The sequence below is a fragment of the Elephantulus edwardii genome, unplaced genomic scaffold (genome assembly GCF_000299155.1).
Source record: "Elephantulus edwardii isolate Elephantulus edwardi_28Jun2011 unplaced genomic scaffold, EleEdw1.0 scaffold00222, whole genome shotgun sequence".
NCBI lineage: Eukaryota > Metazoa > Chordata > Mammalia > Macroscelidea > Macroscelididae > Elephantulus > Elephantulus edwardii.
The window spans coordinates 998,787-1,015,153 of record NW_006399972.1 but is presented as its reverse complement, the minus strand read 5'-3'; the positions used below and the strand labels follow the sequence as shown (position 1 = coordinate 1,015,153).

Below are 16,367 nucleotides of genomic sequence, written 5' to 3'. Positions count from 1 at the left end.
TGACTGGTACAGGAGGAGAGTGTCCCGCCTTCTGCAGCAGAGCATCTGGTGGATTCAAACCACACACCTCTGGGATTGCATTTGCTTTTTCAAAACATGAAGTTTTAAGTGGATACCTCCTACCATAAGGAAAGAAGGTGAAGACTTAAATCTCTAGTGAAGTCTATCCCTAATGGGGGTTATGTGTTACACTGCTGCTATAATGGAAAGATGAGCAGTTTGAAGAAAGTAGGTGCTCCAAGGAGAAATACAGGTAGAACAGCCTTCTCCTGTAAAGATTTACAGACTCAGAAAAAAAAGAATGAAGGAATGAATACATACATACATACATACATACATACATACATACATACATACATACATACATACATACTGGGTCACTATGAGTGGCATTGACTGGAGAACAGAGGACAGGCTGATCCCTGCATTTCTACTGTAACACTTTATATTCTGAGAGACTCTGGTACAATCTACGTATATGATCTAGAGCTATGACATCCAGTAGGACAGCCATTAGTCATACATGGTTGAAACGGGACTCATCCAAATTTAGAAGCTCAGAAACTTAATGGAGGCTTGCCAGGAGTCAGGCCCTATTCTACAGCACCTAGTTTTTAATGAATGAAAAATACAGTCTGGATTTAGAAAACTCAGTGTAAAAATACGAATACAAAAATATCTCAGTTAACATTTTTATCAATGATATGCTCAGATGATATTTTGCATATGCATCAGGTTTAAGAAGATATATTATGAAAATTAATTTGGCCTGCTTAGTTTTTTTTTTATAAAGTAGTTACTCAAGAGCCTACATTGGCATGTGTGCCTCACATATTTTTTCTGGGAGGCAGTGTTGATCTGCAATATGAGTGATGGTTTAATAGTAGACTCCAGGGGGAAAGTACTTAAATCTCAGCTTGTCTAAATTCTAAACTCTATAAAAAAGTGATACTTAGTCTACTAAGATATCATTGTTACATGCAATCAAGTTGAGTACAACTCATAGCAACCTTATGAATCACAGATCTACACCCCGTCCTATCCTGTACCATCTTCACAATCTCTGACACACTACAGCCTATTGCTGCAGTCACTGTGCTAATTCATCTTAAGGACTTTTCTCTCTTTCCCTGATCCTCCGTCTTTCCAAGCATGATGTCCTTCCCCAAGGAATAACCTCTCCTGGCAGGATGCTCAAAGTATGTGAGAGAAAGCTTCCTCATCCTTGCCTCCAAGTAGCATGCTGGCTACACTTTCTCCAACACATTGTTCTTTTGACAATCCATGGGATACTCAGTACCCTTCTCCAACACCATAACTCAAAGGAATCATTAATTCTTCTGTCATCCTTTCTCACTGTCCAGCTTTCAGCTGCATAGGAAGTAACTGAAAAGGCTACAGCCCAAATCAGGAGCACCCTAGCCTTCTAACAGACATCACTGTTCCTCAGTAAACTGGAGAAGTCCCTAACATTGGACTTGCCCGATGGAATACATCTCCTGATCATCATCAGTCCCAAAGGTGCTGATTGTGGATCCAAGTAAGATGAAATAGTTGACAATTTCTATCTTTTCTCCATCATTCATGACGGTGCTTATTCATGTAGTTGTGAGGGGTCTTTTAATTTCTTAGTGTTGAGGACTAGTATATGAAACATTAAGCCATTATTTCTGAAGAAATAAAATAGATTAATTCAAACATATCTGGTCAATTCTAATTCTAAAAAATCCTTTAAAAGGCTTTGGTCTATTACACACAATATTATTTAAAAAATAAAGATGAAACTTAACTGAAAAGCTATTAAAAATTAAAGCATACAGAGTTAGTCAATTTCAAAATACACATGCACTAACAGTTAACCAACTCTGTATTTTAAAAGGTTCCCCCTTCCCTTCTGCTGCCAAATCATCTAGGAATATATCATTCAAATGCACAGGACTTAAGAAAGCTCCCACCAGTATATCAAAGAAGATACAAATAAATAGGGAAATAAGCTTTGCAGGGCAATAAATGGCTCTTACGCGGCCTCGCTAACCACAGTTTTTCCTTGATGTTGAGATGTAATCCACATTGAAGGCTGTCGTCTTTGATCTTCTGCAGTAAGTGCTTCAGATCTTCTCCACTTTGTGCAAGTAGGTTGTATCATCTGCATAATACAGGTTGTATTATCCTCCAAGACTGACGCCACATTCTTTTTCATACATTCCAGCTTTTCCAGTGATGTGTTCAACATACAGACTGAACAGGCCTGGAGAAAGGATACAACCCTACACACACCGTACCTGATTTTTAAACCATGCTATAGTGAGTGTAACAACGGTCTCAGCAGAGATTGTGAGGGTGGTGCAGGATAACCAGATGATACCTGGCAACAATCACCACCATAATTTTATAATTCCTACAAGCTGACTGCATGGGAGTATGCCAAAAAGGTGTGGGGAACCTTTGCTATGACGGGCCCATTTATATAATTATGCATAGAAAGTGACAGTGGTCCACCAAGAAGACTGACTGGTTTTGTCATTTTGCTAAGCTTTCAAAGCACCCCATTTGAATTCAGGGGACCCTCAGTCCCATCAAGAAGCATAGTCTGAAGCAGAACACGTCTTTTTGACCAAAGACCTGTGTACTGAGAATCCACAAGCGGCCAGGAGGTCTGAAGTAGGGCACATTTTCATATGTAAGGCAGACAGACTTGTAGAAACAAGCTTCAATGAGTCAATATAAGAAAGATGCCACATTTCTCACCAAGTTGAAATAAATTTGAGACTAGCAGTCAAAAACTATTTTTTTTATTTCAATGAACATTTACAGAGATTATGGATTTCCATTCATTCATTGTTGCACTTTTCTCCCCGCCCACCCCACCCCCACCCCCAGGTTGCTCTTCTCCTTGAAAAGCAAAAGAAAAAAACTCCTTCATTGGTACACAATCCCCCCCACATCCCTCCATCCCACCCTGAGTATACTCCGCTCTGCAACCCTCATTCCAGACTCTTATGATAATCATAATGCCCTAAAATATATTACTTTTAAACTGTTCTCTCCCTCATTGGTTTCAATGCAGTATACATAATTTATCCTGTTTTTCTGAGTCTTACCCCCACCTTGATGTCAGCCTTATTCTACAACAGTGGCACCATACATAGTATTTGTCAAAAAGGGGGACCAATATGACTAAACTATGCAGGTAAATTTAGTGCAATAAACGATGCATCACAAATTAAAAATTTGAGAGAGTAAGACTATAGGTCTAAGTGTACAAAGATGATTATTCAATATTTGCTTAAAACATTCTTCGAGGACCTAAATGTCTACCCCTAACAGATTTCTTATGAAATTCTTATATAATCGACCCACTGCAGTCAAGCTGATTCCAATTCATGGCGACCATCATTGGGCTTCTGAGACTATAAACCTTTATGGAAGAAGACAGACTAGCTTTTTTTCAGGAAGTAGATGGTGGATTCAAACAAGCTACCGTTTGTTAACAGCTTAACACATCACACACTATGTCACCAGAACTCCATAAAATGTCAAGCTATAGTAAAACAAACCACAATTATGGGTGCATTTAACAAATCATTATTGAACCCCCCACTAAGTACCAGTATGTAGGATACAATAAAAATGCTAGACAACAATCCCACCCTTTATGAGTCTCCATAAATCTAGATCTGATATGCAGTCATGTTCATAGAATACTATTAAGTGCAGGAAAGGAGAAGTAAGAATAATGTTGGGAACCATCTCATTTTTCTTAAAAATATATGGCTCTCCTCCCCTGGGAAACAGCTGGGAATATATTAACAATAATTATTTTGGGGATGTTCAATACTCGTCTCCAGCATCACAACTCAAAGGCATAGGTCCTTTTTCTGTCATCCTCAGTCACTGTTCAGTTTTCAGATGCATAGGAAGCAGTTGAGAAGAATATGGCTTAGATCAGGTGTGTCCTGGAGAAAGTGAAACCAGGGAGCTTCCTGGAGGCAAGGATAGTGAAACGTCATCTCACATACGGTGTACATGTTGTCAAGAGGGGCTGGTGCTTGAAGAAAGAAATCATGTTTGGAAAGGTAGAATATCCTTAATGGAAGACCCTATAAGAGATGAATCAACACAGTGGTTCTAACAGTTGTGCCTGAGATGGTGAGAATGGTTGGTTCAGGATACGGCAAGGTTCAGAGCCATTGTTCGCACGATAATTATGAGTTGTAGTCAATCTGATGGCGTATAACAACAAATTATTTTTGGATGATACAGATTAGTGGGACATTTTACTTTCTCTTTAAAAGCTTTTTGAAGTGGTTTCTTTTTTTTCCCCAGTAAGCATGTATTATTTCCCAAATCAAGAAATGCAAGTTAGGCTACTGCCATTAAAAATCAAGACCAAACTAAATCATTCATTCAATAACCCTCAAAAACTCATTATTGCCGAGTCAGAACAGACTCACAGCTGAGAGGTTTGCTGAGGACAGGGGACTGCCCGCTTTCTCCTGCAGAGTCACTGGTGAATTCTAACCTGTGGAGAGGTGCACCTTGGGCACTATGGACTACACCACCAAAGCTTCCTCTCATGCAATAGGCAGCATCACTGGTTTAGCCAGCAGCACGAGATGCTGAGACGACCATGCTGAATAAATCACATAAAAATCGTTCCCTGTGATGCATTCCAGTTCCATTCAGAAGCTTACCCAGTGCCATGTAGATTAACCTTTAGAAATTTTGCAAATAGAATTGTAAGGTATTATCTCTAAGTTAAAATACCTAATCATTCATTCAACACCTAATTTCCTATTATCTACCAAGTAATGCCTTTAGTGAGAGAAATAACATAGGAGGCAAAAACCTGTGTCCTTGGGAAGTTAATCCTCTAAATCATTGAAAGGTTTGGGCTCCAGTGAGGAGTGAAAAGTGTTAACAGTTTTACCTTCCCAACACTTATATTCTAATGAAACTATGTAACCCCAGACCCAAGCCCCAAACAGTTCACTAACTTCAGAAGTTATCACCTGACCTATGATAACTTTCCCATAGCTATAATTTTATCATATACTTTATTTCTCACAATTTTTATCTGAGTAAATAAATTATATGTTTTTGATTGGTAAATTGGAAATATTTTCATTTTTTAATTGTACTTAATATTCCTAGAATAACACTAGCTAAAAATGACATGTATATTTGTGATTCTTAAAATTACATTAAGTATCTCTAACACATTGTCCCCTACTTTACAAGTGACACATCAATTATCAAGTTTTATCTCATCTCCACATTTCCTTAGGGGCCCCTTCAAGGTTGTATACCTCTCTCCATACCTATTCAATCTGTACATTAAGCAAATAATTCATGAATCTGGACTCTATGAAAAAGAATGTGGCATCAGCATTGGAGGAAGACTCAAACAACAATGTGTGTTATGCTATAAAATGCTTGCTGCAGATGATCAAGGACTACAGCCTTCAATATGGATTACATCTCAACATAAAGAAAAAAGTCCTCAACACAGGACCAACAGTCAGCATTATGATAGAAAAAAGACTGACGCTGTCAATGATTTCATCTTTCTTTGATCAACAAACACCCTTGGTACTAGCAGTCAAGAAATCGGGAGACATATAGCACTGGGCAAGGCTACTGTCAGGGACCTCTCCACAGTGATGAGGAGTAATGATGTCAGTTGCAGACTAAGATGCACTTGATTCGGGCCATGGTCTTCTTAATCACCTGCTAGGCATCAGAGAGTTGGACAATGAATAAGGATGACAGAAGAAATGATGCTGGAGAACAGTACTGAATATCCCGTTCACTTAGAAGAACAAACAGGTCTGTCCTGGGAAAAGTACAGTCAGAGTGTCCTTGAAGACAAAGATGGTAAAGCTTCATCTCTTATATTTTGGACATGAAGCTAGGTGGGGCTGGCTATTCCTTGGAAAGATTCATCAGGCTTAAAAATATCAGCCAAGGAAAGAAATTGGTCAGCCTAGGAGAAAAAGACCTCCAATGAGGTGGTTTGACAATGTGATTTCAGCAATGGGCTCTAATGTGTCAGAGATGATGAGGATGGCACAGGATAGGGAAGAATTCAGGCTGACTGTTCTGAGGTTCACTATGAGTGGTATTCAACTTGCCACCACCGAACAACTCATGAAAGGGTCCCCCATCGTTCAGAGTGTATAACATGCAGGACTGCTAACCAAGAAAGCGGAGGAATCTCTTCCTGTAGACATGTGCAGTCCCAGAAACCCTGTGGGTCAGGTTCAACAGAATGGCACTAGGTTTTCACTCACTACACTCCATCATTCATTTAGCTGGCATCCAGCAGGTACATAATAAATGTAAGTGAACAAAAAAATCTTAAGTCTTCTACTTGGAGAGCTGAAATAGCCTCCTGGAATTTTTGCTTTCACTTTTGTTGTTGTTGGCTGCCTTCGAGTTGAGTATGACTCATAGCGACCCTATGAACAAAAGGCCTGAAGCCCCTCTATAACTATCAACATTTATCAAAGTTCATAGAGTTTTCTTAGGAAATCGCTGTCTTGTAAGTGAATAAAACATAGTATTCTCCATATTTATAAAGATTTTAGATTTTCTATTTTCATTTATTATTATTACACATGGGCCAATTAGCAGCATCATGAAAGGCAGAAAAGAGATTGAAGTTGTCAACAATTTCACCTTGCTTGGCTCCACAATCAACACTCCTGACACCAGTAATCAGGAAATCAAATGCACTGCATTGGAAAAGTCTGCTGTCAGGGGCCTCTCCAGAGTGCTAAAGAGCAATGATGTCAGTCTGGAGACTAAGGTGCATCTGATCCAGACCAGGGTCTTTGCAATTATTTGCTATGCATCAAAGAGCTGGACAATGACTAAGGATGACAGAAAAAGAACTAATGACTTTGAGCTGTGGCGCTAGAGAAGAGTACTGAATACACCAGGTCTGCCTTGGAAAGGATGAAACCAAGTTTCTCCTTGGAGACAAGGATTTTGAAGCTCCTTCTCACCTACTTTAGGCATGTGGCCAGGAGGGACTGATTCTTGGAGATGGACATCATGCTCACAAGGGTGGAAGAACAGTGCAGGAGAAGTAGACCCCAGATGAGATGGATTGTTATAGTAACTAGGGAAATGGGGTTAGGTGTGTTGGAGTCAGTGAGACTGGCTCAGGACAGGGCAGGCTTCAGAGCTGTTGTACAAAGGGTTGCTATGTGTCACAGGCGATTCAGTGGCACATAAATAACAACAACCATCATAGATGATGCTCCACTGGGTTTTCAGAGCGTGTAAAGTACATCGTATCAATTTAGCACCTATTTTATATAATCTACTGAAGGTCCTTAAATATTAGCATTATAATACTGGCAGAAGAAAAAGGAAGTAAGTTTGGATTTTGTAGTTTTTCTCAAGGAGCCCTTGGCACAGTGGTTAAAACATTTGACTGTTAGCTTAAGAGTTGGAAATCTGAACCCAGGTGGTGTAGTAATAAGGAGCTGCACTATCAAGTCAACCCAAAAGACCTACTTTCAAATCCACAAGTTGTTTGATGAGAGAAAAGATAGGAAATTTCCTCCCATGCAATAAACTGCCTTTGAAAAGCCACTGGAGGGTGAGCTAAGGGTCAGTTCCAACTCAAAGGTACACAAGTCACTCTGGGAGAAAGATGAGGCAATACGCGTCCCTAAAGTTTTAAACCTTGGAAAGGAAACTTCCTGGTGTATGTAGTCTTCCTATGCGGTCCCATTAACCAGTCACTAGGATGGGCAATCTCCTCCCGTGCAATTTATCGCCTCTGAAAATCCGCTGGGATGGTGGTGCTGAAAACAACAGCATGAAGTAGAGTGAGGAGTTCTGGTAGCACCGTTCATAGCATGTTGGGCTGGCCCAAAGGGCTAACCCATCATGTGCTCAAAACCACCAGTAGCTCCTTGAGACAAAGATGAACAATCTGTTATACTTTATAGTCTCAGAAGTCTGATGGAAGATCACTAATGAGTCAGAGCAGATGAGAGGCACTGAGTTTGATATGAGAATAGACAAAAAGACAGTGGGGCTTGGTACCTTTTCTTAGTTCTGAACAATTTGATATATACTCGTTTGTAAAGAATAAGCGTAAAGAGCATTTGTTTCTATTCAAGTAAGAGGTTTGTTTCAGTTGGTTGTTTTGTTTTGGGTTTGGTTTGGTTTTTTTACAATGAGTCTATGACTGTGATTTAACTTGCTGATTGTCAATGACCATTCCCTTTTCTTTTTGTAACAGATCCTGGAGTCCTGTGACCGCCTGGCAAACAAACTACATTTCCCAGCGTCCCTTCCGACAGTGACAGGCAATGCAAAATAAGCATTTTTCTTCATGTGGAGCTTCCAAGAAAATCCTTTGTCTTTTGTTCATTTTTTCCTGCCTGGAACTCCAGCAACCATTTGCAACTTGACAGCAGTTTGATGAACCAACTTGATGGCAGTGAGTTTGAGTTTTATTTGATCAATTATTCGTCTCAGTTTTAAAAAAGACACGCTTTCCCCAATCACAGCTCTTCAAAATGTGCCTCACCTACCCATTAAAAATGCAGATTCCAAACTCAGAGCTATAAGGGGTGAGTCCAGGAAACAGCATTTTAAGTGAGATTAGCCGGGATTTTTTAAGCATTGTAACTGACCATATTCAGGAGAGACCAGTCCTTGGGGGCTTGGGAGGATCATCATGTTGGGAAAGGTGGGGGTGTGGGTCAAGGAAAGAGAGGAAGACCCTCAAGGAGATGGATTTACAGTGTGACTGTAACAATGGGCTCAAGCTTATCAGTGATGGATGGTGAAGGGCCAGGGAAAGGTTCAGATCTGTGGTTTTTAAGCATCCCTCTGAGTGGAAATCCACTCAACAAAAACAACATAACTGAGCCCTAGTGGCAGACTGAGCAAAGTACTGCAATGATAACTGGAAGGTTAGCAATTTGAATCCACCAACTGCTCTATGAGAGCAAGATGGACAGTCATCATACTTAATGACCCAATGGAGGGTCATTCTCAAATCAATAGCATTGCTATGTGGGTTTTGGAACAGCTAGAATTTATTGATCTGATGGGAATCTCCTATTTCTCTCTCCCTTCCCTATCTATTCTGTCACTAAGTCCTATGATGCTGCTGTGACCTCTCTGGCCTCCTTTCCTGCCATTCTTCCCCTCAGGGTACTTGACAATCATTTTAATACCCCAGTCTCTTTTTGCCTGGGGCTTTTCCTCCAGCTTTCATCTGCCTAGAATATTCTTTCCCTTTGATCCTTGCCAAGCTTTACCTCCCTCATGCCAACTTTCCAAATACTCCTAGAACCAACCTACTTAAAACTACGATCTAGCAAACAATTTTATCTCATCTTTTATTCATTTTTCCTGCACCACTTAACATGTAACAAAACTATACAAGTGGCTTATTTATTGTCTAACTTTACTGTAATGCGAGGCATCAGGAGGGCAGGAATTTTCTATTCTACCAATCAAGTAAAAGAGCACTTGCAGATGTTCAATAGATGCTTGCTAAATTAATCAATGGCTTATTCCAAAACCTAAGATTTTTCTTTTTTATTTTCCTATTTTCACTGCTCCACTCCAACCCTAACCCCAGTTTTACCACTTTTTTTTTTTTTTTGCCATAGCCACCTAATTAATCCTAATTAGTCTGATCTACCGTGGCAGTCCTTATAAATCATCCAACACATTTCAGGTACTTCATTTGGACTGCCACGCTTCTATAATGACTTAGCTCCTAACTTGCCCTGTGAGAGATGTTATACATGGGCATCATGTTTGCATGATAAATTGGAGCAGATGAACTCTCAGACCCCATTCTAACACTCACTTCTATAGCCAAGTGACTGACTCATCCTGGCATTCAAAAGGCTCTGCAATCTAACAGTCATTACCCATTTAAATCTATATCCTACTCCGTCCAAGTTTCCAATTTCCTGAAACAAGCAATGGTTCTTCTCATGTGGCTTCTCTCTACTTTGGACATGTTCATCACCATCAGAATACACGGCAAAACGCAGGAGGATCCAGTCCAAGGAGAAGGGCATCGTGCCAGGTAAAGCAGAGGAGTGGCAAACAGGAGGAAGCTCTTCTATGAGACTGACTGACAGAGTGATTTCAAAAATAGGCTCAGACAACAATGATTACAAGAAATGGCAAGACAGAACAATGGTCAATTCTGCTATTGTACATAGGGTCGCATAATTAAAATGCTTCTTGGAAGCAAGGATATGGAAACTGTGTCTCATGTACTCTGGGCATGTTGTCAGGAAGGACCAGACCTTAGAAGAAGCCATCCATCATTTTGAGAAAGGTGAAGATCAGAGAAAATGAGAAAGACTCTCAACAAGACGGACTTACACAGTGACAGTTACAATGGGCTCAAGCGTGGCAGAGATCATGAAGAGAGGACAAAGTTTGTAAAATTGCCATGAGTCACAGACAACTTGATGAGAACACCTAACAACGACAAAAACCAACAATCCTAAGAGTATGATCTATCAGCCAAAATGTTATCATAACCTAGAAGTTTGTCAGAAATGCAACAACTCCACCTCTCCCCAGACACACTGGAACGGAATCTACACCTTAACAAGATCCTGAGTGATACACATGCACCTTAAACATGGAAAAGCGCTGATGAGTACTCACCTCTCATCATTCTTCAGTGAAGCAGTTACATCAGCTAGCATAACGAACAAGTAACCCATCGAACCTGAGTACCCACTAGCAAGCACAGTGATCACATAACTTCCTTTCTTAGATTATTCCCTAATTCACGTAAATTCTTTTGCTCTGGTTAGGGTGTAAACAATTTCCTAGCCAAACCACGCTTCTAGCCAAGCTGAATGAAGTGAACAGAAACCTATTCAAGCCACAGGGGTGAAGAGAAGGCAAAGTTCCTGATAAGACTTCTCAGAAAGTGGGGCTGGGAAGCCCAGAGAGGAAGGCAGGTACTCTCTCCAAGGGCTGTCTACCTGCCTCTCCAGCATGTATGTCTCTGTCCATCCATACCATTCTCTCTCCAATCTTCCTCTGTTGACTCACATGTCCATAAACTCACATCAGTATTTGTACGATGTTTACATTCAACATGCAGTTCAAATTAACCAGCCGTTTCATTAGAGAAAGATGAGTATTCTCCTTCTAGGTATTTTACAGCCTCAAAAAAAAAATCCATTGGAAGTTCAGCTATGAGTTGGTTCGGGCTCAAAGGTATGTAACAACAATAGTACATGCAACCATTCTCTCTCCTGCAAGCCTCCTCACCTCTCCCCTTTTCTGCTTCCGTTTTAAAGCTAAACCTCTGCTGTGTAGCACTTCCCAAGAGAGAGATGATTAGCATAGAGAATCCTGTTCAGCCAAATCACAGAGTTACAAGTGTGTAAGCCACAAATACATAGGACTGGCTGCCTTTGAAAAAGGAGTCTCCCCTGGTCCAGTTCACTGAACCAAGAGGTTGGAGTGAAGAACAATGTCCTTTAAGCAACAGCTGTGAAAGGAGATTATTCCTTAGGAAAAAAGGCTATGGGCAGAGCAGGCAATGAACCACATTACCAGCACACAGGTATTATTTATTTTTATCTTCAACACACTTCCCAGCAAACTGTTAAGTACATAATAAACTGAAACCAACCCATATGAGAGGAACAGGTCAGTCACCAAGCATCACTATGCTGGGAATACAAAGAGTAAATGAGAAACAGTCCTTGATTCCCAGGAGCTCTTACATGTGTCACATCAACTACCTGACATTAAGCAAGTTATGAAGCCATTCTGGGTCCCAGTTTCCTCAGCTATTAAATGAGACTCCACCTTCATCCACCTCCAGGAGATCCATAGGGTTACATAAGGTAATCTTTGTGCAAGTGCTATGAAAATTAACACATGTCAATCAAATTCAATACTGCAACAATTTTATGCTAATAAAATCTTCTCACATGCCACAAGTTGGGTTGTTTTTTGGGTTTTGTTTTTTTTGCTTTCTGGTGTTTTCTCTCTTCCTTTCCTCCTACAAATATGATCCTTCAATTACTCTTATCTAAAGAAAGAACCTCAACTATAACCACAATATATATATTTTTATGAACTGCTTGATTACAACAGTAGTTCATGAGATAAAATGCTTTCATTTAGTAGTGTCAATCTATGAATGAATAAATTTGTACAGCACTATTCTCTTCTAAGCACTTAAAACTCTATCATGTCTTTGTTTCTGTATATATGTGTATATATATTATATTTATTTTCCCCAGTATATTATAAGTAACCATATGCTAAATCCTTATGTAGAACACACATCAGTTACTGTCCAGAACAGTTTCATTTAGTATTCCCAAAAAGCTATAATGGGGGGAGGGAAGAAAAAAAAAAGAAAGCCCTAACTAAGAAAAACAAAAGTCCCCAGTTTTTAAATTGGCAAATCTACAGAGGAAATACAGTAACAAGGCCTATCTAAAATACCTGGAATTCTATTCTAATTTGCATGTCTTTTCCTCAAACCACTTTTACTACGTGCTTGTTATTAAAGGGTGAGACAGGGATGAGGATCTGTGATGATAGGTAGACAGGCTAGCTCTCAGAAATGTATCACCCCACCCTTTTGTAGGACGGATTTACAGGAGAGGAAAACAAAACAAAATTTCGCAGATATGTACAATGCTGGCTCTCTCCTAAGAAAATTCAAGGCACATTTATGGAGTGTCTGCCAGCAGATGAAGAGGCTCTGTCCTCCAAAAGCTGGCAAGCTTGTGCCCTGAAACATCTCCTGTTGCTAGGTGCTGACAAGTGTGGCCGTTCAACAGCTGGCCCTAGGTGGTACAGAGAAGGCAGCTTCCACCTCGCTAGAAAGTGCGCTCAGCTAGCTGGCCAAAGTGTGGGTTTCAGGCAAAAGGAAAAACAAAAACGAAACTCCAGACGTGACCAAAAGCGATCCCGGGGCTGGAGGTAGAATGGCAGACAGTAAACGCCAACACGAAGCCCACAGAGCAGCCAAGACCAATTAAGTCTCTTCGCTTTCCTTCGCATCCTGCAGCCTAAGAAAGACAAACCTTTCTCAGAAAGCTGTGAGATGAGGCTGCAAAAGGGTGGGCGCAGGAGTCGGGGGCGAAGGGGTGTGGGTGATCCACTCAAAAGGAAGGCGAAGCAGAGCGCAGAGGGGAGAGCGGTGCATTACAGGGGAGGGCGCTGGGCAGAGCGAGAGGGGATGATGACAAGGACCCAATGATCAAGTCTCTTGGAAAAGCGAGGCTTCCCATCTAGGACACCAATTCTGAGAATTTACAGCCAGGAAAGGGGTTTAAAACTGCACTGGAAGCACTGCAAAGAAAGGGTCCGCCTGCAACCTAAAGGGACAACCAGACTGTTAAAGGGAGGAGTTGGAATGGAGTGTCTTCTCCCCGGCGCGCCCGCGCGCGCGCACACACTCACACATACATATGCGCGCACTACCAGACCCCAGGCTGGCCCCGAGCCGCCCTCTCGCCTAGCCCAGCTGCGGCGACTACTAGCACTCACCCTCCGCTCGGGAGCGGATCTCCGACACGGTCCTCCGCATGGTGGGCATTGCAGCAGCGGTGGCCGCAGGTGGGTCCTCAGCTGGGACTCTGCACCTGTCGCGGCGCCGCGCACGCGGGAGCCTTGGCTGCGCCGAGAGAGCGCTCAGCCAGAGAGCCCAGGTCCCAGCCGCCCACCCAGGGCAGCTCCACCGCCAGGCGCGGCCCCCGCACGCCGGCAAAAGGGGGAGAGCGCCGCGTCAAAGGTGGCGGCGTCCGCAGAGTAGGGCGAGCTCTCCCGGCAGCCGCGCAGGGGGCGGCTCGGCGAGGGGCGGAGCTGGGGCGCCCGGCGCAGGGGGTGGGTCTCTGGGGCGCGAGCTCACTCGCTCCCGCGGCACCGCCCGGAAGGCGGGAGAGGGGCGGGGACAGACCCAAAAGCACCGCCCTCATCCCACCCCGGGCCGTGACCATCTCTTGGAGAGGGGTGCTAGCCGTCTCCCCCGTGTTCCTTCCTTAAGGGCATACTTGTCTCTAATTTTTTTATCATTTTATTTTTGGTAGACTTTTAGAATTCACATTTTATTTCTTACTATAATTCCCATACTTTGTGTCTTATAAAATTAATGACCATTGATTTATGCCCCTTATTACCCCTCTTTTCACCTTCCTACTGGATCATGCCTTCACCTTCTCCCTCTGTCCACCAACTCTGCGTCGCTATGATTTCCCTCATCCCAGCCCACAACCTTTACTGCCTTCCCTTCCCTCTTTGGACATCCATACACATCTTACTAGTTATCCGCCTGTTTTACAATAATGGTCTTCTGCAGTATTTGTCCTTGTGCGCGTGACTTCATTCACTTAGCGTAATGCTCTGTAGCCTCTCCCATAGCATATAGTATTTTTCTCAATCATTGCTCCTGAATACTGCATAGTATTCCAGCATGTCCAGCAAGTGAATGTACCATAGTTTCACAATCCAGTCGTTTGTTGATGACATTTGGGCTGTTTCCATGTTGCTGTGAATAATCTCCATTTGTGTCTCAATTCTAATTTCCTTGGAGTAAATGGAATTTCTGTGTTCAGCTTTTAGATGAAAGCTAAACTGCCTTCCAGAGTAATTGCACCATTTCACAATCCCACTGATAGTGTATGAAAGTTCCAATCTCTCCACATCCTTTCCAACATTTATTGTTTACTGCCCTGTTAAACTTTGCCATTGCTAATGGGCTGAAATGATACCTTATTGTGACTTTTGTTTTCATCTTCCTTATTGCCCGTGATTATGAGCATTTCTTCATATATCTGTTAGCCAACAAAATGTCCTCCTCTGTGAAAAGTCTTTCCATATCTTTTGTGCATTTTGTGATTGGGTTATCAGCCTTTCTCTTTTGGCGGCCCTACAGTGTTCTGACATGTCATTGCTAAATGCTTTTTTTTTTTTTTCCCCCTCCAGTCAGTTGGTTTTCTTTTTACTCTATTGGAAAAAGGTTCTGGAGCACACAGGGATTTAATCTTAAGAAAGTCCTATTCATCAATGTTATCTTCTGGTTGTGTATTTCTGGCCATATTTATTAGCCTATTAGTATCATAAGGTGCTCTGGTGGTCTAGTGGTAAGAATCTGTGCTGCTATCCTGAAGGCCACTGGTTTAAACCCACCAGCTGCTTGGTGAGACACAAATGCCATTTACTGCCTCTGAAAACACACTGGAGGGTCAGCTATGGGTTGGTTTTGACTCAATGACACACAACAAACAACAAAACTTGGGCCATTGACTAGTCTTCTAAGTTTCGTCCCATTTTGTCTCATAGTTGTGGTTTGGGGCTCTACCTCTAGATCGCTGATCCACTTTGAGTTGATTTTTGTGTATGGTGTTATATATAGATCCTTTCACCTTTCTGTCGGTAGAAATCTAGTTTTGCCAACACCAAGTGTTGAAGAGGTTATCTTTTTACCCATTTGCTAGGCTTTGTTTTCTTGTTGAACACAAGTTGACCATAGTTTATTGTAATTATTGTTATATGCCCTCAAGTTGACTACCATTTATAGCAACCCTATAGTACAATAACTCTGAACAATAGTTCTGCTCTATCCTGAGCCAATCTCAATGTTTCTGGCACACGTACTCTCATTACCCCTGTTACTGGGTCAATCTCATTCGGGATCTTTCTCTCCTGCACTGGCCCTCCACTTTTCCAAATATGATATCCTTCTCCAAAGACTTTCCAAATAAACTTGCCTAATGTCTTTTCCATTTCTTTGAAAAAATAATTAGGTGTCTATATGGGATTGTGTTAAAAAGGTAGATTGTTTTTGATAGTATTGGCATTTTCACTATATTGAGTCTTCCTATGCATGAATAAGGAACCATTTTTCCATTTAGTTAGTTTCCTTAATATTCCTTACAGTGGTGCTTCATAGTTTTCTTTATAAAGGTCTGTTAGTCTCTAATTAGATTTATTCCAAAGTATATTAATTTGTCGCTGACTATTGTAAATATTGGATTACACTTCTTGGGAATAGAAACAATTATAGACCTCTTCCAATCCATTGGCCAAAGAGCCATCCTCCAAATTTCCTGGCATAGGCCAGGTGTGTGTCAAGGATGTGTCCTATCTCCATATATTTTTAATCTATAGGCAGAACAGATTATCTGGGAGGCTGGGCTCTATGAGAAGTGCAGTATCAGGAATAGAGGTAGACTTACCAACAATCTGCGTTATGCAGATGACACAAACCTGCTTGCTGAAACTGAGGAGGACCTGAAAAGCTTGCTGCAGAGGGTCAAGGACTGCAACCTTCAAAATGGATTGAAGCTCAACATCAAGGAAACAAAGATTCTCACTAC

The 16,367-nt window shown here is 41.6% G+C and overlaps 1 protein-coding gene across 1 annotated transcript in view; it reads right to left on the bottom strand.

Annotated features, from left to right (window-relative positions):
• ATP8A1 (ATPase, aminophospholipid transporter (APLT), class I, type 8A, member 1) overlaps window positions 1–13,814 on the bottom strand; it is a 375,206-nt gene extending 361,392 nt beyond the window's left edge. Inside the window, exon 1 of the mRNA XM_006898188.1 lies at window positions 13,540–13,814. Within this exon, the coding sequence (XP_006898250.1) occupies window positions 13,540–13,588 (49 nt within the window). The 5' untranslated portion in view covers window positions 13,589–13,814. The remainder of the gene's footprint in view (window positions 1–13,539) is intronic.
• Between the last annotated feature and the right edge of the window lie 2,553 nt (window positions 13,815–16,367).